We start from the raw sequence: 21,907 nt of genomic DNA on the forward strand, positions 1-21,907 counted from the left end.
GTGAAAAATGAAAGGTTTTTGGTTATAGAAAGTATAAGATCTGCTAATGAAAAATGAAGGGGTTTTGGCTATATGTTGAAATTCTTAGTAGTCTATGAGAGAATACCGAGGTCAAAGTAATCACGTCATCAGTTTGAAAACATAGGTGATTAAAATCACCCTAAATCAGTGACTGATACCAAAATGTCAAGACCTTTGGCTTTGAGCTTTGCATTCTTGCTTTTCCTTGGTCAAGGGATGAGTACGTGAATAAAATAAAAATAAAAGTGTTATTTCTAAAAATGAAATATATGCAACTCAAAGCCAAAAGGCCAAAAGTGAGGGAAAAATTTGTGAAGACCATCCTCTCTCCTTGAAAAGATTTTTATTGTCATCCTCTGATTTTTGTATTTGAGATATTTTAAAAGCCCAAAACCCATAAAACTCACAAAACCCACAAAACCCAAAACCCTACTCTATCCCTCTCTGAAGCCCCCACCGCCATCTATCCATCTCTCTGTCTTACAAACAATCACTCACTCACACTCACAGCCTCAATTCTCAACCCAATCGACTTACTGCGAAAGGGAAGAGAGGCTACAGACGAGTCGAAGCTTTCATCTCTGATTCTTCTTCCCCTTTTGGGTTTTTCAATTTTCATTTCTAGGTTCAGTTGTTGTTGTTGATGATGATGTGTTGAGACTAAGGTGTGAACCAACGAACGAAACGGTCCCCAATCGATATCAGATGTCGTTACTTACCTCTACTGCAATCTTCGTATCTTCTTGAACCAGGTGTTCATTTTATTCTCTTTTTTAATCCCTCTCTATCTGTATCTGTATATCTCTATCTCTATCTATCAATCTATCTCCTTGTACTTGTGTGACCCAATTATTTAAATAAAGAAGCAAAACCCATTGTTTTCTTAGTGGTGTTTTTTCACTAGTTGTAGTTGTAGTTTCAGACATAGTTAGTTCAGAGTTCAGTAGATGGTGTTGTTGGAGATTTCTAGTGGCAATGGGATGCTTTGATATATTATATAAATTATGAGCAAAAAACCCTTGTTTTTCTTACTGTTTTTTCTAGTGGTTGTGGGTTGCTCATCTTCTGATTTGTGTTTTTTATCTGTGTTTGGTGTGGTCAATTACATTACTGTAAGCAAAACCCATTGTTCCCTTAGTGATCTATATTTTTTTAAAATTATTTTGAGTTACTTTCATGGATTCCGAATAGTTAATTTTGAGCAGTGGGTTGTTCTTGTTTGGGTTTTTAATTTGACCAATTATATAAACTCAAGCAAAACTCACTGTTTTCTTACTTAACTCCTCCCACCCCTCACACACAACAACAATAAAGAAAAAATCGTTTTCTTAGTATTTGTTTATTTAATTGAGTTACTTTCATGGTTTTGGAATATTTAATTATGATATTCATTGTTCTTGTTGGGGACTCCTAGTGGCGGTGGGTTGTGTTTTTTATGTGTGACCAATTATATATACAAGTAGAACTCATTGTTTTCTTTGTGGTGGTTTAATGAGATAGGTTAGAGTGACTAACTAAGATTCAAATCTTACTAACAGTCCAAGACAACAGCCCTCTAGAATTTATGGACTACACCAAATTAAAAATAAAAAAAATAAAAATAAAAATCATAAAAATCATTGTTTTTGGCTTGATCAAAGACTTTGAAAATGGACAGCCACCAAACTCTCAAAGTTTAAATTAAAATTTAATGGTGAAAAATTATCTTTTCTAATTTTATTTTTCAAAGTTCTTAAAATATTGTGATCTACATCCCTATGGCATCCTATCATGCTTTTCGGATGCCACATGGAGATGCGGTCATGTAACTTTTGTTGTTCTCGTTTTTATTAATTAACTTTTTTATTATTATTTTTTATTGCATTAATTGAGTTACTTCCATTGTTTCTGAATGGTTAGTTCTGTTTTCACTTGTTGTTATTTGGGATTTCCTGTGGCAGTGGGTTGCTTCTTCTTGTTTGGGTTTTTATGGGAAATGATGAAGAGGAGCTTCCTACTACTAAGCATGACTATGGAACAAAGAGGAAGACCACTCTCCAACTTGAAGCCCTTGAAAATTTCTATTCAGGTTTCATCAAGATTGATTCAATTCAATTTAGCTCAAAACACTTTCAATTATTTTCATGGATGGCTATTTTAACACTTTCTATCAAATGCAGAGGTTAACTATCCCTCACAAAAGGCGATGGAGGATTATGCTTCCGTTCTCAAGTTGACATATAAACAGGTCCGTGGATGGTTTGTTGAAAGGAGGAGGAAAGAGAAAAGGGAGAGGGGTGTGTCGCCATCATCTAATAATAAGAAACTTATGAATGGTTATGGTAGACTCACATCAAGAAGTAACAAGATATTTAAGCAAGATACTTCGAGGAGTCGGAATGTGAATAAAACCCAATTATCTTCAAAATGCAATAGATTGCAAAAGCTTCTAGGCTCTAGTCACCATGTTGGTAATGAAGATCGAAGGGCTTCAGCAGGTCGAAACAAGAATAGTAAGCAAAAGAGAAAAATTGCTTGTCTTCAAGATTTGTTGCCTCCAGAATACATTTTGAAGAAGATATTCCGAAAAGATGGTCCTCCTCTGGGTGTAGAGTTTGATCCTCTTCCTCCAGGAGCATTTTGCTATTCTACAGGTATTCTTGTTCCTTTGCTGTCCCCCCACCCCCCACCATTTTTTTATTTTAAGAAAAGGGAAAGAATAATGTTTAGTGGATGTTTTTTTTTTCTTTTATGTATTTCACTCAGTAATAGGTTGAGTACGTTGGATTATGCTGGTTATTCAGACATTGCACTATGGCCATGTTTTGTTTACGTTACAATATCACGAATGATTAGCAGTGATTAATTTGAACTTCTGTTGGTAATCCAATCATGGTTCACAGTTTTGATTTGTTTCAGTTAAAGGGAACAAAGCATTTAATGTTTTGGAATGTTTTGACCAAGACCGTAGGTTTTTCTTCTAATCAAAATATTATCTCGAGATGACTTTAAACCTTGATCTCAACATGAACATCAATTTTGTTAAGTTGTTAGGCAAGGTACTCGAAGGGGAATTTCAAATTTGGGAACATATGAGCTTCTATTCTCTTTACCCAATAAGTCTACTTTCTCAGTGCCATTACGGTGTGCGTGCCTATGTCAGAACAATTAAATCTTCTGCAACATCCTTAACATTGCAGTTCTTCAAGTCCCCATCCAACTATGAAAGAAGGCCAAGAGTTGATATAGACAAATTGTTGTTGATCATGATTAGATCCTGAAAGAACTTACAGAAACTCTTTAATTACTTAATAGTGAAGAACTTAATTGCATTATAATTTTCACAACCTATTGACCTTGAATACCTTTAGCTTCTATCATTTTTCATTCCTAAATACCCCAATTGGAGTGGACTTACTTGGAAGGATCCCTTTTCTTAGCCCTTCTCACACGTTGGAAATTGGTGCGTCTTGTACCATGATAATCCTTCAGGTATCCATTTGATGATCTTGAAACTCATCAGTATAATTAGCCACACATAACATAGAGCACATCACCTTGCAAATTGCATGAAGCTATATTAGATCAGTACATATCTTGTACATTGCTCAATTCTCTAAGCTGAATGTCATGTATTATTCGTGGTTAATCCCTCTTTTCTGCATTTATGTGGTCACTAAGAGATCCTAAAGGCTTCTTACAATTTGATCTCTTATGTGCATTGAGTAATGTGTTTGAGTAGAAGCTTTTTTTCCCCCCTAAATTGATTTAGTCATTTAAACTCTTTTTTTTTTTTTTTTTTTTTCATTTTATAATTTTGACTTTTTCTTTTGATGTGTCTGATGTGATATAGATCCAAAAAATGGTTGCCCCCCCACTTCTGTCGTCAACCAAAGAGCACCCAAAAGGAGAAAGGTAGTGAAAATAGAATTTCTACGGTTCAACAAGTATGGTATCTCTTTTAAAGGAATTAGTTTGGCATTTGGTGTCGATCATAGTACATTTCCCTGATCGTATTGATACTCTGAATGAGGCAATTACATTTCTAGTATTTACTCAACCTGGATCTTGTATTGATGCTTATTGAATGAAATAATGCATAAACCACCTCACTTCAAGATATTAGTTTTGCAAGATGATCTACTTTGTTCATACTAACTGGAACACTAAGTTTTCAATGTTGGAAGATGCTCCATGAATTTAATTTGTAAAGAACCCATAAGATTCTTGTTGCCAAGGGCATCAGAACTATGGAACAACATAAATGTAGTCATATTTTGAAGAAGAAAAATACATGTGTAATACTCGATGAACTACCGTAGTTTATTTGATTATAAACTACTTATTGAAGAATGATTTTCATTTCTTCATTTCTTGTTCTATGTATGCTCCTCTCCGACATGAGTATTATGTGTAGTAAAATCTTGTATTACTAATTAGAAGAGAAGGAAGAAAAAGAGGAAGAGTTCATGAGGATCCTGACCGTGTCTGCAGATTCTAATCCTTTATTTGCTTCAATGGTCTTGTAAAGCAACTTACGGTTTTTAAGGAGAAGCCCTTTGCTTCTAACGGCTTGTGCCTTATTCTAGCCCTTCATGTTAAATTTTTTTTTCTCCTTTAGTTACATTGGTTGTTACATGCAAATTGTTGTTTTTTTTTTTCCCAGAGGGATTATAACTTAGAAAGTTGTGAAGTATGAACTATTAATGTTATACTATGTAATTGATTTTTATGAGTTTGCAATTTGGGTATTAAATTTTATGACGCGAAATGGAATTTTCATAATTTTTCTTCATTTTTTGATATATTTTCCTTATTTTATCTGTTATTTATATTTAATTATTTAAGATGCATGGTTGTAAGGCTTATGCCTCAATGCTTTGGCTAGTGGAACACCCCACCTCACACCTTAGCCTTTAAAAACAATGATTTGCTTTGGTTCAAAGACGAATTTGTAACAATTTTCATGGGATTTTGTGCTCATATTCTAGACATAGTTGAGAGATGAAGAAAGGTTCAATGATCAATTAGATTCAATGCAGGAGGAGAGTTATGGATGGTCATTCATGCAGAAAGGTTCTATGATTAAATCTATTTATAGGTTCAATTCTGCTGGAGATTCATGGATGGTCATTCTTCATCCTCGAAAGTTTCTTTTTCTTAACTTTCCCGATTTTGCATGGTAGGCATGCAAAACTAGGTGATGGCATCACCACTTGTGCAGTTCATCTTGAATTCCACATGTAAGGGGTTACTAGTGTTTGAGATTTGACTGGCATGATTTGGAGAAAAGTTCTTAAGTACATGTAGAAGATGGGGTAGAAGAGGAAATGCAATAAAGTTGGGAGGGTATTCTTGGAAAAAAGGAAAACAGAGAAGGAGGAAAGTTGAAAGGTGTCCTCGAGTTTTGTGGCAAGATTAAATCCCAACCCCTTACTTGGGGGGGGGGGGGAATAAAGAGGAGGGGAGACAACCTTTTATATAGATACCATTACTTAACAAATATTTCTGACACGTTTATTCCACTAACTTCTTTTTGAGCCTTTATTGTCAAACATGGTTTTCTGTGCTAGGATGTGATACTGTTGCTACAGATGGGTCATTATAAAGCATTTATGCTGGTTGATTGTTTTTACTGATATTATCAGATAACATTTCTTAGTGGCAAAAATGTAGTATATTCTTCTTATATGCTGTTCTGTAACTGTTCAAGTTGATGATATTGTCAACTGCAAAGATAGACAGTGGTAGTCGTAGAATTTTTTTGTGTTCGTCACTCTGACTGGTTTGATTTTTATCTTAAATCAATAAAAGTAAAGGTTGTTGATGTAATATAAGGTGTACTCTTTTTTAATATTTCCCATGCTATGTATTTAGTAGTCCCATTTTTTTTTTCTACCTAATAATACAATGCATCTTTATTACTAAAAAAATGTTCATCTATAGGTCTCGAAGTTGCCTATCTCAGACTCACAAGCTTGTACGAAGAAGAGTGGTCCGGTGATGAAGCATGGTGTTGGGAAAGGTCTAATGACAGTTTGGCATGCAACAAATCCCAATGCTAGAGGCTTTCCTACGGGTATTAGTTCTGCATTTTCGAAACCCCAAAAACCATTACGTCAGGAAACACAAAGATCATGCCATCAAAGACTTGCTGCGGTAAATATTTAACTTGAATCACTTATCTCTATGAATTTTTTTTTTTTGCGAAGTTATGTTAATGCTCTGTAAATATTCGAGTGAATATATGGCTTATTTAGTTACCAAATTGATGTTCCATGAATTTTCTTATGATGACACATTATTATACTATTTTTTGCAGAAACAGAGACTAGGGAATAAATTACAGGACAGGAAGAAGCGTGCCACTAAAAAGACAAAGGTAAGCATAGCACAATTATTGCCTTCTATGGTTCAAGCAGGGTTAAGTGTGTGGGCATTTTTAACTTTAAGACTTTGACTGTAATATTTAGGTGGGAAGTAACAAGGATGAAAATCCTAAAAAGGCACACCAAGTGGAATGCAAACTTGCACTCGAAGGACAGACATCTCAAGAATACTCAAATGCATTAGCTACATTGGTGGATGATGAAGACTTGGAGCTAAGAGAATTACAAGCAGGACCAAATACATTGACGTGCTCTGCTCATCTGGCTTCAAATGGAATGCATGGTTGTTCACTTTGCCAAGGTTTGGTTTTGATCCCTTGTTTCTTGAAATATTCGGACACATTTCTGTGCCTTAAATGGTAACAACTGTGCTATACATACTATTTCTGTTTCTCTTGTATTTTCTTTTTTGACGATTTTTTGTTGGTCTCCAGATTTGCTGGCTAGGTTTCCTCCACATTCTGTGAAGATGAAGCAACCCTTACGAATGCAACCTTGGGGTTCTTCACCAGAGCTTGTCAAGAAACTGTTCAAGGTGTGTAGAGCAAAACCAAAAATAATTCTCACGGTGTCAAATTATTTTATGCTTCTGTTTGTGATATATGCAAGATGAAGACATGCTTCTTGTAACTTGGTGAAATCTGTTCTGAAAGTTTTCACAGTTTCGAATGATTCTGTTTTTTTTTTTTTTTTTTTTTCTTTTGTACATGCGATATATGCAAGATGATGACATACTCCTTATTTCTCTTGTTTTAACTTGGCATAGTCTGTTGCATATGACACCGAAAAGGTTTCTCATGTTCCAATTTACACCTTTTGTTTAATTAGCATTTATTTTCACTTATATGATAGAGAATAGTAAGTAAATAGTTTATTTGTTCAGTGATATTGTATTGTGTTTTGTTCCTATCATCTTTAAGCAGTCTTTCATTACATGCTTCAGTAGTTAGTGTTCATATTGTATTGTGGCTTTTCGAATTCTCTTTATGGGCGGTGGCAGAATATCTGTCTCTGTTGCTACCTAACGATGATACTTGGCTTCTAACTTTTTAAGGCTATTCATTGCCTTCATAGAAGAAATAATCAGAAGTTGACTAGATGTAAATTGCATCAAATTGTGGTAACGAAGGGAGCAAAGTGACATTTGTTTAGTCATTTGTGCCTATTGCATGAGATGCTTGTCTTGAGACCTACTAGTTTGTTGTCCTGCCTTGTATGGAGCGCATGTTCATAGATATTTGTATTAGATGATATGCTGACATTTATCTAATCAACAAAATGTTATTGAGGTCTTAAAGGCAAGTTCTCCGCTGAACTCATAAGGCATGATAAAACCAATGTTCATTGTTGGGTGTGTGTTTTGTCCATGATTACATTCCTTAGCCAAATTCGTCAAGTCCTCGACATATTGATCATGTACATTCATTGGGAACTTGAAATGCCCACTTCGAGTTGATAGTGGAGAAGATTTAGAGGGATTTCTCATTGAGCAGGATGTGAGAAGTTAACACTTTGTAAATTGGAAAGGGAAATGTATTTGTAACCGTTGGAAGTGGTGGTTTAGATGGTTGAAGCCTAATATAAAGAAGAAAGGTTTGCTGGAAAATGGATTTGGTATTTCTATAAGGAGAATGACGTGATGTGGTGCATGAGGAGTTTACACAAATTTAGTGTTTGAATCTGTTAACCATCTATCCCAAAAAGTCTATCTGTTAGGAAGGGGGAACATAATAAATATTATATGGTCACGGATTAGACAGGGGTAAGATAATACGTGACACCCAGCAGCAGATGAATCCTGTACTCAACACTTCCCCCCTCCCCCCTATACGGACCTCCTGCTCTGAAACCATGTTAACCAATCATCTATCTGAAAAGGTCGACCTGCTAGGAAGGGTGCACACAAGGAATAAGAGGGTCACAGGCTAAATAGAGATAGGATAATATGTAACACCCAGGGGGAGGCGAATCTCACACACATCACTCCCTACCCATAGGGTGGAAAGAATTGAAATGTGGCCCATACAGAACTCCTGCTCTGATACCATGTTGACGGACCATTTGTCCCAAAATGTTGACATGTTAGGAAGGGGGCGTATGAATATAAAAGGGTCACGTACTAACGATGGGTGTGATCATAAGTACACCTGGGAGTAGGTGAGTCATGCACCCAACAAAATATTGGATATGATAGTTGAAGCTGGCCTCATCTTATGTTGTCGGAGTTAGGAAAGGAATCATTGACAATTTCGAAGATTCTAAATGCATAAGATACAGTAAGGAAATGGATAAAAGTAGATTCGAAGGAAATGGTGAGGCATCAAAAACCTTTGATCTTTGTCCATTTTTTTAGGCTAGTCATTATTATTTTAACTGTGTGATTTATGCCCTCATAGTTGTGGAGTTCAGAGTTGTTATGAATTGAGGCTCAGTTCAGTCGCACTCTTATACCAGTCGTTGGAAGAGAGTATCCAAACGTTATGTAATAATATCAAGATTAACATCGGGCAACCACAAATAATTATGACGATCGTGGTTCAGAATTTTGTGCCATTTTATAATGATTCGGTGGACCATTCTGGTTTCGTCTGAAATCAAAACGAAACATTGATTCTAAAACATAGTATGTTTTGAAAATGTTTGGGAATGTCTTGTAATGTTTCGGTTGAGACCGTTTCGGTTTTTCTTGTCCAAAATGTTGCCTTGAAATGAGATTTTAAACCTTGACGACAATAAAGGGGAGAGGAAAACAAACAAAACAGTAGAACAAAACCTAAGTGTTTCACTGCTAAGGCTAGTCCATAGACATTGACAATCGAGAACTTTCAGTATGTGATTTGACGGAAGTCCAAATCCCTCTCAACTCACAGCTCTACAATTGGAGGTTTCTCCAAGTCTTGAAGATAACCTCCCAAATAGCATGCATTACCCATGCTGGATCCAACTCTGGATTACTTTGGGATACCACGTCAGTACGTGAAGTCTTTCCAAACCCCTATAGGAGGCTTGAAGACAACTTGGATGCCTTTAATGCTTATGAGATACATCCATTGTGCTATGTTATTCATGGTCAATGCATCCTTCCGGGCTGATCATCGTCATAAACAATTGACTTCTACAAACTTGACTGTTGGAACTCTACTTGCGTCAACTTACTTTAAATTCCTTCAAGCTTTACCGTCTCCATCATGCTTAGTTATGCCATCAGCTATTTTACTCGCCGATAGCTTGAACAAGATCCTAGCCAGAACTCTATTGCATTGCCACTGAATTTGTAATCATGATAAATTAAATTCCTCTTCGACCTTGTCTTACGCTGATTATCCCCAAGTGCTTGAACAAACTTATCAAACATTCTCTTGCCCTTCACCAGATCAGATCTGTTTGCAGAAAACCTCTCCTTTTCTTTCCCTCGGTTGTCTTTTGGCATACTTTTGTCCTTGCTTAGGTTCTCTTTGCCTTATTTGTTAGACCTTCTGCAATTATACTGGGTTTTCAAACCTTAAATTCCTAAAACATAAGCATCATTGCAAACTTGAGCCATGCTTTGTAGTCCCAAATTTTTGTCTCAGTGCCACAATTATTTTCATATATTGGTGCTGTATATTTTTGTCTCCAGGATTGAATTGTAAGTGGGATTTGATTATTTTAGTTTTTATTTATGTGGTGATTGGTTAATCCTTTCCTGTTCATATAATTGTTTAAAGGTCTTTGCTAATGTCAAACCTAACTTGGCCTTGGCAGGTCTTCCGTTTTGTGTATAGTCATGCCGTTGCAGTTGACATGTGCCCTTTTACACTCGATGAGTTTGTTCAGGCATTTCATGACAAGGTCGACCCTCATTTGAGCCTATTTGTTTTGATGCATGCTTAATCTACCTGAAAACTTACCTCGCTCTGCAATTTTGTTCATGTCTGAACATTGGACGCCCTTAATTATGTTATTTTGCTTCACATATGGCTTTCAGGACTCCTTGTTGCTTGGAAGAATACATGTGGCTCTTCTCAAACTTCTGTTATCACATGTTGAAATGGAACTTAGTAATGGATTTCTTTCTCATGCAAGCAAAGATTGCAGGTTTCTTGTGTTTCTTCACTCGGTAGGTTTAAGATCATGGATCCCATTCTATCTCCAGTCAATTTGTTTGAGCACTGTTGTTAGCCATCTTTTATCTCATAAGATTTTTGTCCACTTTAATGATCCTTGCTTTGCTTAGTCTTTTGATTTTGATATGACATTGCCCCCACATAAAACTGGAAGCCTACATTAGTTGTTAGGATAAAATTGACTGAATTTATAAACATTATGGTTACGGTTGTTTTCGAGAACCATGAGGAAAACAATCCTATGGCATTGTGTCATGCATGACATGGATTCATCTCGACAATGGTGGTTGACATTCTCATGTGTGTATAGCTAGTGAATAGTATTAAACTCGAATCCTCTAACACAATGCTCTAAGGGGTGTGTTCTTATTGATGTCAAATGGTTCATCATGATACCAATACTGATAATGGTGACATATTGATTAAGATATTTTGGGAATTTTGAAGTATCCAAATATCATAGATTTCTATTTTCTTATTACTTAAGCTTTTGAAATCAACATCGATTATGATATTTTGGGTTGGTTTTGAACTTTATAAAACTGATTGTAGATTAAAATTAAAACATGCCTAAACTACAGCTAGGGAAGTAGGAGAAAGAATTGCAAAATCTGTGATTAACTAGTTCAAGTTGATTAAGCTAGTAAATGAGAGACTGTAAATATGTCATGCAACTTTGGCATCATTGAGAAGATAAAAGGTGTTGGCTTCCAATTAAATAAGACTATAAGTGATATTTTGAAGACTGTAATTGGCTTCCAATTAAATAAGACTGTAAATATGTCATGCAACTTTGGCATCATTGAGAAGATAAAAGGTGTTGGCTTCCAATTTAGTGTTTGAATCAGCTAGGGGTGTATTTTTTTTCTCCATAGTTGATGCCTCTCAATGCAAAAGCTGCATACTCCCTTTCCACAGGAGAACCAAATTGACTTTGCTGAATTTCCTTGTGCTCACTGTACATCCTTCCTGCTCATCTCAGCTTTCACAATTTTCTTAGCTTCCCCTCCCCTTCTTCTTTCCCTTTGCTTGAATTGGTTTTACAACAGGCGGTAGGTTTGTGTGCCATAATAATATGGGGAAGTTTGGCTGCATTAAAGGTGTAGTTAAGAGGCTTTGTGCATATGTATCTGTATGTGTTGAAAAATGGCACAGCACACAATGTGTGGCAGGAGGTATTCCGAGCTTAGTGCACGGCATGTCAACTAAATTTATATCTATTTTGTGTGCCATAAGAATATGGGGAAGTTTGGCTGCATTAAAGGTGTAGTTAAGAGGCTTTGTACATATGTATCTGTATGTGTTGAAAAATGGCACAGCACACAATGTGTGCCAGGTGGTATTCTGAGCTTGGTACATGTCAACTAAATTTATATCTATTTTTAAATGTGATTCACTCTCACAAGCAGTAATAAATGGTGAGGTGTCCAAGACCACACCTCAGGAAGTGTAGATCTTGTGTTCGAATCCCCCCCCGGTGCATGCACGGTGGGGACTGCATGTGCCCTGAGGATTAGTTGGATGCTCTAAGAGGCCTGGATACCTCGGTTCCAAAAAATTAAATAGATGGTGAGGTGATGACGATGGACTAGGTGGAGTGTATATTGTAGATATGACACGATGTTATGTCATGTCCCAAATCAATGTTGTGGGTAATGATTGATCAAGTGGACCAAATCCCTTCTAAAAATTGACATATATGTTCTCTCTAGTTCCTGGGGAGAAGGATGAGACATTGTGAAATGTGAAGGAATTTTATTTCTAATTACTCATGAAATGGTCAACTTAGCTTGTGGATATAGTCGCCTGATTCTCTAGTGATGAACCACAGCCCTCTCTCTCTCCATAAATTTTCACTTACAATAACTAAATCAATTTTATCTCTTTTTTCCAATGACATCTTTCTTTTTTCCACGACAATAACTTACTCAATTTCTGTAAATAAATTACCCTAGTCAACATCTTTCTCTAATCGACATTTTTCTGTAAATAAATTTTCACCTACAGTAACTTAATTGTTCCACAACATCTTTCTTTTTTCCCATTTGGCAGGTGAAACGCCAAGAATTTGTTGTGAAGTTCTGGAATAGATCTCTGAACCCTCTTACATGGACAGAAATACTTCACCAGGTATTGGTTGCTGCCGGTTTTAGTTCAAGACAAAGTACACTGCAAAGGGAAACCCTTAACAAGGTATTCACCCTGTTAAAACTAATTCATTTACAGTTTTCTGTTAGAACTTGGATTTGTATATTTTTGTCGATGTATAGGTTTTAGTTCTCAATAGGTGATGTGTTCTTGCAAAGATATTTTTTCTGATGGTTATGCATTTTTTGGGGCACTTTTTGGACATAAATTTCATGGTATTGTTGTGGTCCTTGATTAATAGAGCTGTATATCTTTATTTTTCATGACTTAACAAATGGGCTTGTCTAGTTGACCTGTCATTCTTGGCGTTTATCTATTTAACAATGACATGGGCACATCTCTTACACATATACGAGGTATTTGACACGAGGACCCCAAAAAGCATACTAGTCATAACTCATGCAGCTATTCGCTAATTTGATTATCTAAGTAGGTAAATAAGAGGGATGACTATCGGACAACAATTGCTGTAGTTTACAACTTGGTCAAGTAGTAGTATATGGAGAATGAAACAGGTCACCCTTTTTTAGGTTCCATAGAGTATTGGAGTGTTCTTTACACAATAGTGTGATGTATGTAGTTTCGGCTGTGGCATTTTCAAACTACAGTGTCCTTTGATAGGGTGAATAACCAATAATTTAGGGCATACAGTTGTGCACAGTTGTCTGATATTCTAATTCAATATGCGTTCGGATGTGTGCATTTTTGGCTTCTCAAAGGTGTCGTTCCATGCACCTCATATTTGTGTCAGACAGACATTTTCCACAACATTGTCACAAAATTATGAAAATTCAGAGGAAGAGTTGTTTGTTTTGCTTATCATTGACATTTACACTATACTTTTGTTCTTATGCATGATTGGAAGACTTCTTACCATGTGAAATTTAAGGAGTGCAAGTCACATATAACTGCGATCATAGTCACCAAGTTGGGGTTTGGGAAAAAGTCGAAAAAATTGGGAAAAAATCGAAATAGCGTTAAGGCAATAGATTTTTTTCTACTAAGTGGTGTTATCATTTATATCATCAAATCCTATTTTAAACTTGAGAATAAATGGTCTTTGAAAAAACCCTTTTAAAATAGTTTGCTTAGAAAAAAAAAAAAAAATCACATTTTTTGTGTTTAAATCGTGACTTTTTCAAAAATTCGGGATTAAATAGCGATTAAATCGTGACTTTCGTTTAAATCACGACTTTTTGAAAAAGTAGTGATTTAATTGCCAGCCTTTAACATGATTTTTGGAACAAGTCGGCGACTTTTGTGACTATGATTGTGATCATGTGTGGGCGGGTGGGTGCAATATAAATGTCAAGATTCGCCTCTGTATAATCTTCCTAATCAACTTTTTTGTAGGAAGGAAATCCTATGGAAAAATATGGATTACGTCCCCATACTTTGAAGGGTGAATTGTTCAGTATTTTGACTGAAGAAGGAAATAATGGGTTGAAAGTGTCTGAGTTGGCTAAAGCTTTTCAGGTAACCTTCTTATAGAATGAGCTTTATATTCTAGAAAAACAAGAGGAATTTGCTGAGAATAATATTTGGTTGTTTTTGTTTTGAAGATTGTTGAGTTAAATCTCACCAAGACAACTGATGAATTGGAACTTCTGATATGTTCAACCCTTTCAAGTGACATCACTTTATTCGAAAAGATCTCGCCTTTTGCATATCGCCTACGCATTAACCCTCTGATTTCAAAGGGAGCAGGAGAGTCTCAATCAGATAGTGAAGACTCTGGAAGTGTTGATGATGATGACTCTGGGGACAGCAGTGGTGATGATTCTGAGTCGGATTCAGTAAGAAATAGCCTCAGTATAGTTGAGCACAAAAGCCATTGTAAAAAGAAAAATGACATGTTGGTAGAATGCACTGAAATTGATGAAAGTCATTCAGGAGAAGCATGGATGTTAGGATTGATAGAAGGTGAATATTCAGATCTAAGCGTTGAAGAAAAGCTGAACGCTTTGGTGGCTTTGGTAGATCTTACAAGTGCTGGATCCAGTATAAGAATGGAGGTAATCTTGAGTTTGAAAACCTTTACTTCTTGTTTTGGGTGGGGTTGGGGGGAGGGGGTGATTTGTTTATTTGCACCATCACTCTTAAATTTATTAAAATTTTGCTCCAATGCTAGCTTAATCTGTCTTAATGATGTCGTTTACAGTGCTTTTGAGTCCCTTCATTTTGCGGGTTTATGAAATTGATTCTCATTATATTTTATTTCCATGGCATGATTGTTGTGTCTCGTGCTCACTAAGTTTTCAACCATAACCCTCTTCCAAATTGATTGTTTATCCTATGACTTGTTTATTTACTTAATATGATTTTAGGATCACTTTTCAAATAGTCACATTCCTTCTGTAGAAAATTCAAATATTCTGTTTTTTTTGTTATGTTGGAAAAGCTCATATATTAGGACTAAACTAACTAGCCTATCAATGTGTCTGAATAGATAATGTTTGGTCCTAGTCCATGTGCTTTATGGAGCTAGATTTTGTCTAAACGTGTTCATGGAATGAGCGTAGTAGAGATGAGGATGTTGAGTTGGATGAATGTTAAGACCAGGAAAGACAAAACAAGAAATGAATACATTCGGGGGAATCTTGGAGTAACACCAATACAAGATAAATTGTAGGAAAGTTGATTAAATTTGGTGAGCCATTTGCCAAAACACTACATAATTCAGAAACTTGAGTTCTGATTAATCCAGTTGGTAAATAGCTGAGTGGCATACCCCCCTTGGTGGCCACCCCATGGGATTTATTCCAGTACACTTGGTATGTGGAAGGGGTGACATGCGTGCCCCATGGGATTAGTCAGGTGCTCTATGAGGCCCGGATCCCAAGGTATAAAAAAAATAAAAAATAAAATAGTTTAGTGGTTAATCTTTCTTATGAACCACTTCATTGTCATGGAGGTCAAACGCTCATCTGCAACAGAAACCCTGCAAAATTCAAACTTTGGACCACCTTAAGGTTGTCAACTAACAAGAATGGCACCGAGTGGTCAATGCGTTTCTTTACTTAATCATTGTACTTCATTTAAAAAAAATAAAAATAAAAATACAGTATTGTTTTTATTTGTATTATTAATATTTATGACCATCTCCTGTTATTCCTGAATCGTAATTTTATCCGTTTTCTTTAACTATTTGTGGTGTATTTCTAACATACAAATTGATTTGATTTATTGACTTCTATTAATAGTGGTTAGCTTATATCTCCAAATCAAGTATGTGGACTAAATTGTTTGATGTGATCATTATTGTATAGGATCCGGTAAGCGTCTCAACGAAAAGGGTTCATACCATCCAACATCATGGCGGAGCAAAAATAAAGAGATCATCAGCAAATCAGTACAGCTTGCCAAGGCCATTCCAAGTTCAAAATGCAGGCATGCTTGGTATGGAGGAGATGCATACAACACCTGAATTTCTTTCACTTGGTTCTTCTGCACCCATCTCAAAGGAGATGGGTTTGGATGGGCATCCGCTGCAATCTGTTTGTTTAGGATCTGATCGCAGACACAACAGCTATTGGCTTTTCCTGGGCCCATGCAATGCAAAAGATCCAGGCCACAGAAGGGTTTATTTTGAGTCTTCTGAAGATGGTCATTGGGAGGTGATTGATACCGAAGAGGTAATTCACTATTTCTAAAGAATCCATTCTGCATTACTTACATAGTCCTATATGGCTTACAATGGGTCGGATCTGAGTATATCCATATCCGAAAATTTTATTCAAACCCGACTTGGATCCCATTAGATAAAACCATATCTGAACCATTTTGCTTTCACTAATCCGGATCTAGATCCGACCTGACCAAATTACCTGATTTGGATTGGCTGGGTTGGATAATTTCGGTCCGTTCTACTTTTTTTTGCAATATTTCTTTTTCTAATTGCTATACTATTCTATTTTACGATTATAATTCTTTTATTTTATAAGAATTCATGTTATATTAAACTAGTAAAAAAACTATTTTTTGAAAAATATAATTTTCAAAGCATATATTACTCGGATCTAGACGGATATAGGGATGGATCCATATCCGAATTGGATCAAGGGACATCAACCCATTTTTTATTCGGGTATACCCCAAGGGTCCAAACCCATAAAATTCAGATTCGTATCATTCAGATTTCGGATAAAATCCGACCTATTTTAGCCCTAGTAATGATGTCATGAAATTCAGAACTTGCTTGTGATTTTCTTGGCCCTAGTATGATGCATGAAATTCAAAACTTGCTTGTGATTTTCTTGGGCTAACTTAAACCTATTGCAGGCTTTATGTGCTTTGTTGTCAGCCTTAGATCGCAGGGGTATGCGGGAAGCTCATCTTCTTGCTTCTTTGGAGAAGCGAGAAGCTTTTCTTTGCCAAGCAATGTCCGATAAAATGGCCAATGATAATGAAACTAGGCAATCACCACGATCTGATCAATCTGCCATTGATATTATTAGTGGTGATGATTCTTCGCCAATATCTGATGTTGACAGCAATCGAAGTCTTGCTGGGACAGGAAATGATTCTTTAGCTTCATCTGGTGCCATAGTTCTTGAGCTCGGAAAGACAGGAGAAGAGAAAAAACAAAAATGGGACCACCTTCAAGCATTTGATGCATGGGTTTGGAATTCTTTCTATTCTAATCTTAATGCTGTAAAACACGGAAAAAGGTCTTATGTTGATTCACTTGCTCGCTGTGAAAGTTGTCATGATTTATATTGGAGGGATGAAAAGCACTGTAGGATATGTCATGTTACCTTTGAGTTAGACTTTGATCTGGAGGAAAGATATGCCATCCATGCAGCCACATGTAGAGAGAAAGAGGACACTGACATTTTTCCGAGGCATAAAGTTTTATCATCACAGTTGCAGACACTCAAAGCTGCAATTCATGCTATTGAGGTGGGCTTTGACTTCAACACAAACTTTATATTTTGTTTTGCATGATGTAATCCTTTATTTTTTTTTGGAAGTTCAATGTCTTTTACTTCAATTTTGTTGAGTACTCTTTAGAACTAGTTCCAGTATACATAAGAAACTAATGTGTCTCCACATGTTTGAACTCGGAGACATTTTTTTAATCACTAATGGAGGGAAAAGGGTGCAACACAAGGACATCAAAATAATATTTCATGGACCAAAGACCACGGGCCACGTCCCATGACTCAGCTCAGTTTGGTGTGACATGCGCACATGTTGTTACAATATTCCTAGGAGCATACAACTTCAACACCTGCCAACCTTTATTTTCAAACAAATCTCAGATTTAGCATCATGAGCGCATTTAAAAGAATACTGAGAATAAAAATAAATTATTAAATGAAAAAAATTTGATAAAGAGGAGAAATTTAGGAAAAACTATGAAAATAATGTTGCCTCATGGAATGCGATGTTTCTTTTTGCTGTTAACCTAAAATATTGAGTGATTTCGTTTGGGGGGGGGGGGGGGGGGAGGATCCATTAACATTACTGGTGGTGTAATGGCTTCCCCACCACAAATAATAGAAAAAAATATTAAAAAAATGAAATTTAAACTTCAATAACAGCTGTTATTAAATTTATAAACCTTTTTTATTTATTAATATAGTGCTTAAATGACATCATTACATAATGTCATAAATAACGAGGATTATTTTTGGAAAAAAAAACAGCCATTGAACAGTAAAAAGGTCCAATATAAATAAAAAGTGCCTTTATTTTCCAAAAAATGGGAAGGGTTCTTGGTGTTTCCATTTTAGCGTACTGTTATAGAACTTTATTTCATACCATGTCTGTAATTGCCACCTCCAGCATATGCATTAGGTGTTGAAGGTCTGTTGTATATGCTTTTTATAAACTCTCAGTGGATGGGCCATTTGCCCCATGAGCTTTTCACACTTTTTGTTAGCTTGGGACATTTTGTAGAAGCGTCATGATGGGGTGAGCCTTGGTTCATAAAAATATTTAAAATCATAGTTTTGATTTAGCATCTCAAACAAAATCTGTTTTTAGAGTTAGTAACTGGCCTCTTTGACATACTCATCTTCTCTTCAGCTTCAACATTTGTTATAATCTGATTTTGTTTATGCTTTCAGGCAGTGATGCCAAAAAATGCTTTAGACGATGCTTGGACGTCATCTGCTCACAAGCTTTGGGTCAAGCGACTCAGACGCACTTCATCCATGCCAGAACTTTTGCAGGTTATTTTGTTTGGGATAGGGTTCCTTTATTTTATCATCATTTAATTCGAGGTCTATGCTGAAACATGTTTGATGAACTACAAATGACTCATTTTTCTATCCTTGCTGTTTCAAATATCTTACAGGTTCTGGCTGATTTTGTCGGTGTCATCAATGAAGACTGGTTGTGCCAACACAATGTTGACCATTGTTCTAATACAGCTCTGGATGAGATTATTGTATTCTTCCCAACTATGCCTCAAACAACATCTGCAGTTGCACTCTGGTTGGTCAAATTGGATGCTTTGATTGGTCCCCATTTGGAAAGAGTTCATTCTGAAAAAGCACTGCAAAGGAGTACCAGACGACAAGGTATGTTTTTTGTTTTCACCACGAAATTGTCTATTTGATTGGTAGAAAATCAAATTTTAAGATGTTATGCTGCCACTCGGTATATTTTTCCTGGTTTTAAGTCCCTCTACATCCCTTTTCTTTCTTTAAGTGCCTTTAATGATGTTAAAGAAAGAAAAAAAGGGTATGTGGACTTCATATTTAGGTGGGATTCTGCATGTAGTCAGTAGTCCCAGTAGATTGTTTGTTTCTCGTTTGTGTTTTTAATCTCTTTTTTTCTCCCCTTTATCTGTTCTCTCAAGTGGTCTGAAAGCAGGAGAAAGAACAGGAAATTAAAATTTTAACATTCTTCCTTTCACTTGATGTTACTTAACCACTTAGTGCAAATACCCTTCATAGCATTTTACTCTAAATGCATTTGAAGCATTCATACATCTTGACTTAACTAGGTTTTTCCAATATACCCTGAAGTGCATCAAGAAGCACAGACATGAAATATCCGCAGTACACGGCATTAAAAAACAACCTTTTCATGTATTTTATTTTATTTCCCTGTGTTGGCTATGTGCCCCTCATGTACAATAGGCTTTGGCGTTTATAGCAGGGTGGTGCAACAATAAACACAGGGTTTTAAAACCATTTTATCATGACCTTCGGTTAGGCATAAACAAATATGTATACTTAAAACTAAATAAAGGTAATGAAATCAGGTAACTTTTTTATTTTTATTTTTATGGGTAGAGATCTTGTTAAAGAGGAAAAATAGATTTTAGCAAAGATGTCAAGAAAAAATCAGGGTACTTCATTTGAAATTTTGAATTACATGGAGAAACTTGTCTTAGATGCTTCTGAACCTGAAATGGTTTGGGCAGAAATCAGGTTTCTCTCATCGAAGCAATCTATATCCATTTATCATAAAAGCTTTCTGTATTCTTTTATTAGCTGATTTATGTATCTGATTCCATTCTCCCCAATCTTGGGAACTAATGATTTTGAATCTACTCTTTATGATCGAATTGTATCTGGCCAAGACCTTACTAGCCCCATCAAAGTGCATGATTCACCAACTAAGGTGAAACAAAAAATCCTCCTGCCTCACCCGGATCAATGCCACCCATCGAGGGAGATCTCACTTGGATGGATCCTGATCCTGAAGCTGCCTCTGCTACCCCTGCCTCTAATGTGTCTCCCTTGTTTTCCTTAATTCATGAATTTGACTGTTCTTGAAATTTTTTTTTTTTTTTTTCATGTATTTCGTAATTGTTTTTGTAATTTCTCTTGTTTGGAGAAAAGCTCTTATTTTTTTCTTATTAATTATGTCAAAAAGCATGCTCACAAGGCCTTGTTCATTATGCCATTGAAGCATGTCACCCCCCCTCAACCATCGAAAACCTTGCTTCAAAGTTTAGATTTAAGGAATAATAATAGTAATTGTTATGACATAATATGATGCAATTATTTAATAGAAAAGGCATCATTTGGTGAGAATCTAGAGTTTCAGGGTCTTTCATCTTTAGCAGTAAATAACTCTAGTAGTCGGAATCTTCTACCCTGAATGTTAGGTCTCATTCGGCTTCAATAACATATGATTGTGCTCTCTGCATTTTCAGGCTGATTTGCTTCCAACTGATGACCTGGAAACTCTCTGACCATTTCATTGTCTCATTCCAAAGGTAAACGGAGGTTTATGCTGGCAAGTCATACAAGAATTCTGATTCTTTTTTTTTGCAGAGCTGTGGTTCATCGATGGACGCTCACAAGTTTCAGTTGCCTGTGATATCTAGAGGAGCATTGCCTTTAATTTTTCTGAAGGCATGAAATCGACTGTGTTCTTCAGTCTGCACAATAGTGTTCTCTGGCACTACTATTCCATTTTTGACCGCATTGAGTAAGTGATGGTGTATAGCAAATAGGGTATTCAGAAGATGGTTTCGGGTATATTCCAATCACCTCGGCCTCTCTTGAAAATTTCACCTTTGTGAACCTTCATGACTGTTACAGCTTTTTCTAATCAAAATTGAGATAGCAAAGGATTGTTTCATGTTAAAGATGAATTTTTTTACCTTTACAGCATTTTATCATTGTTGTCATATATAGGTTGGGAAGTAATGAAAGTTTGTTGTAATATCAAATGGAAACTTAGTTATTCATTCTCTATGCAGTTAGTATTTTTGTAAACAGGATACAGGCAAGGTGACCACTTGTGATCTTTTAGAATTTAAACCAGGTACTTGAATCACACGAGTGTTGGAATAGGAAGTAGGACTCAACTACTGCTTTTGCTAGCTGCTTGAACCTTTCGACAGCTTTTACTTTAACTGATTCAATGGATGGATGAACCAAACCTCATGGAATGATGTCCATGTCTTAGCTTTCAAGTGGTCTCGATCTCCCTTTATCGAGAATGGGTAGCTACTGGATGAATCTTGGGTTGAGGCTAACAATAATATTGCGACCATAATTGAACACCAACCAACGAGTGGCGGATTTGGATGGAGTCTCGCAAAAGAAGAGTACGCGCGCTAGCGCGGCTCGCTTCGCTCTTGTTGCGGAGCTCGCTGCTTTTCGCCGTAGCTTGCTGCTTGCTGGTCCCATCAGAAAAACAAACTATTAAGTAGTTTTGACAAAGCAACCTACCTCAGAAAAACACTATAGTAGTCTTTCCAAAGGTGAACCTGTCTGCTACAACTATTCCAAAGGCGAACATCTGGATGACTAAGTAAGGCCAGTTCTAGGCCTACTTCATGAAATTTCG

The 21,907-nt window shown here is 36.2% G+C and overlaps 1 protein-coding gene across 3 annotated transcripts; it reads left to right on the top strand.

The window, feature by feature from the left end:
• The first annotated feature begins 390 nt into the window (after positions 1-390).
• Positions 391-21,309, top strand: LOC147401737 (Homeodomain-like transcriptional regulator). 3 transcript variants are annotated; one of them, XR_015178648.1, is made up of 19 exons: positions 392-773; positions 1,962-2,089; positions 2,181-2,654; positions 3,854-3,915; positions 5,947-6,159; positions 6,323-6,382; positions 6,474-6,690; positions 6,824-6,924; positions 10,134-10,220; positions 10,357-10,488; positions 12,548-12,688; positions 13,997-14,119; positions 14,206-14,658; positions 15,913-16,278; positions 16,925-17,545; positions 18,718-18,822; positions 18,948-19,173; positions 20,763-20,825; positions 20,884-21,309. XR_015178648.1 is itself a non-coding variant. In XM_086443114.1 (18 exons), exons 2-18 carry the CDS (start codon positions 1,990-1,992, stop codon positions 20,765-20,767), a joined length of 3,486 nt encoding a protein of 1,161 aa, XP_086299240.1. In that variant the 5' UTR covers positions 392-773; positions 1,962-1,989; the 3' UTR covers positions 20,768-21,309. The 3 variants fall into 3 exon arrangements, 2 of the variants coding, with proteins under 2 accessions (XP_086299242.1, XP_086299240.1); XM_086443114.1 differs by having other exon boundaries at positions 20,763-21,309; XM_086443116.1 differs by lacking the exons at positions 10,134-10,220; positions 10,357-10,488 and having other exon boundaries at positions 391-773; positions 20,763-21,309.
• The last annotated feature ends 598 nt before the right edge of the window (positions 21,310-21,907 follow it).

The sequence above is a fragment of the Akebia trifoliata genome, chromosome 5, assembly GCF_017979445.1.
Source record: "Akebia trifoliata isolate Shusen 1 chromosome 5, ASM1797944v1, whole genome shotgun sequence".
Taxonomy (NCBI): domain Eukaryota; kingdom Viridiplantae; phylum Streptophyta; class Magnoliopsida; order Ranunculales; family Lardizabalaceae; genus Akebia; species Akebia trifoliata.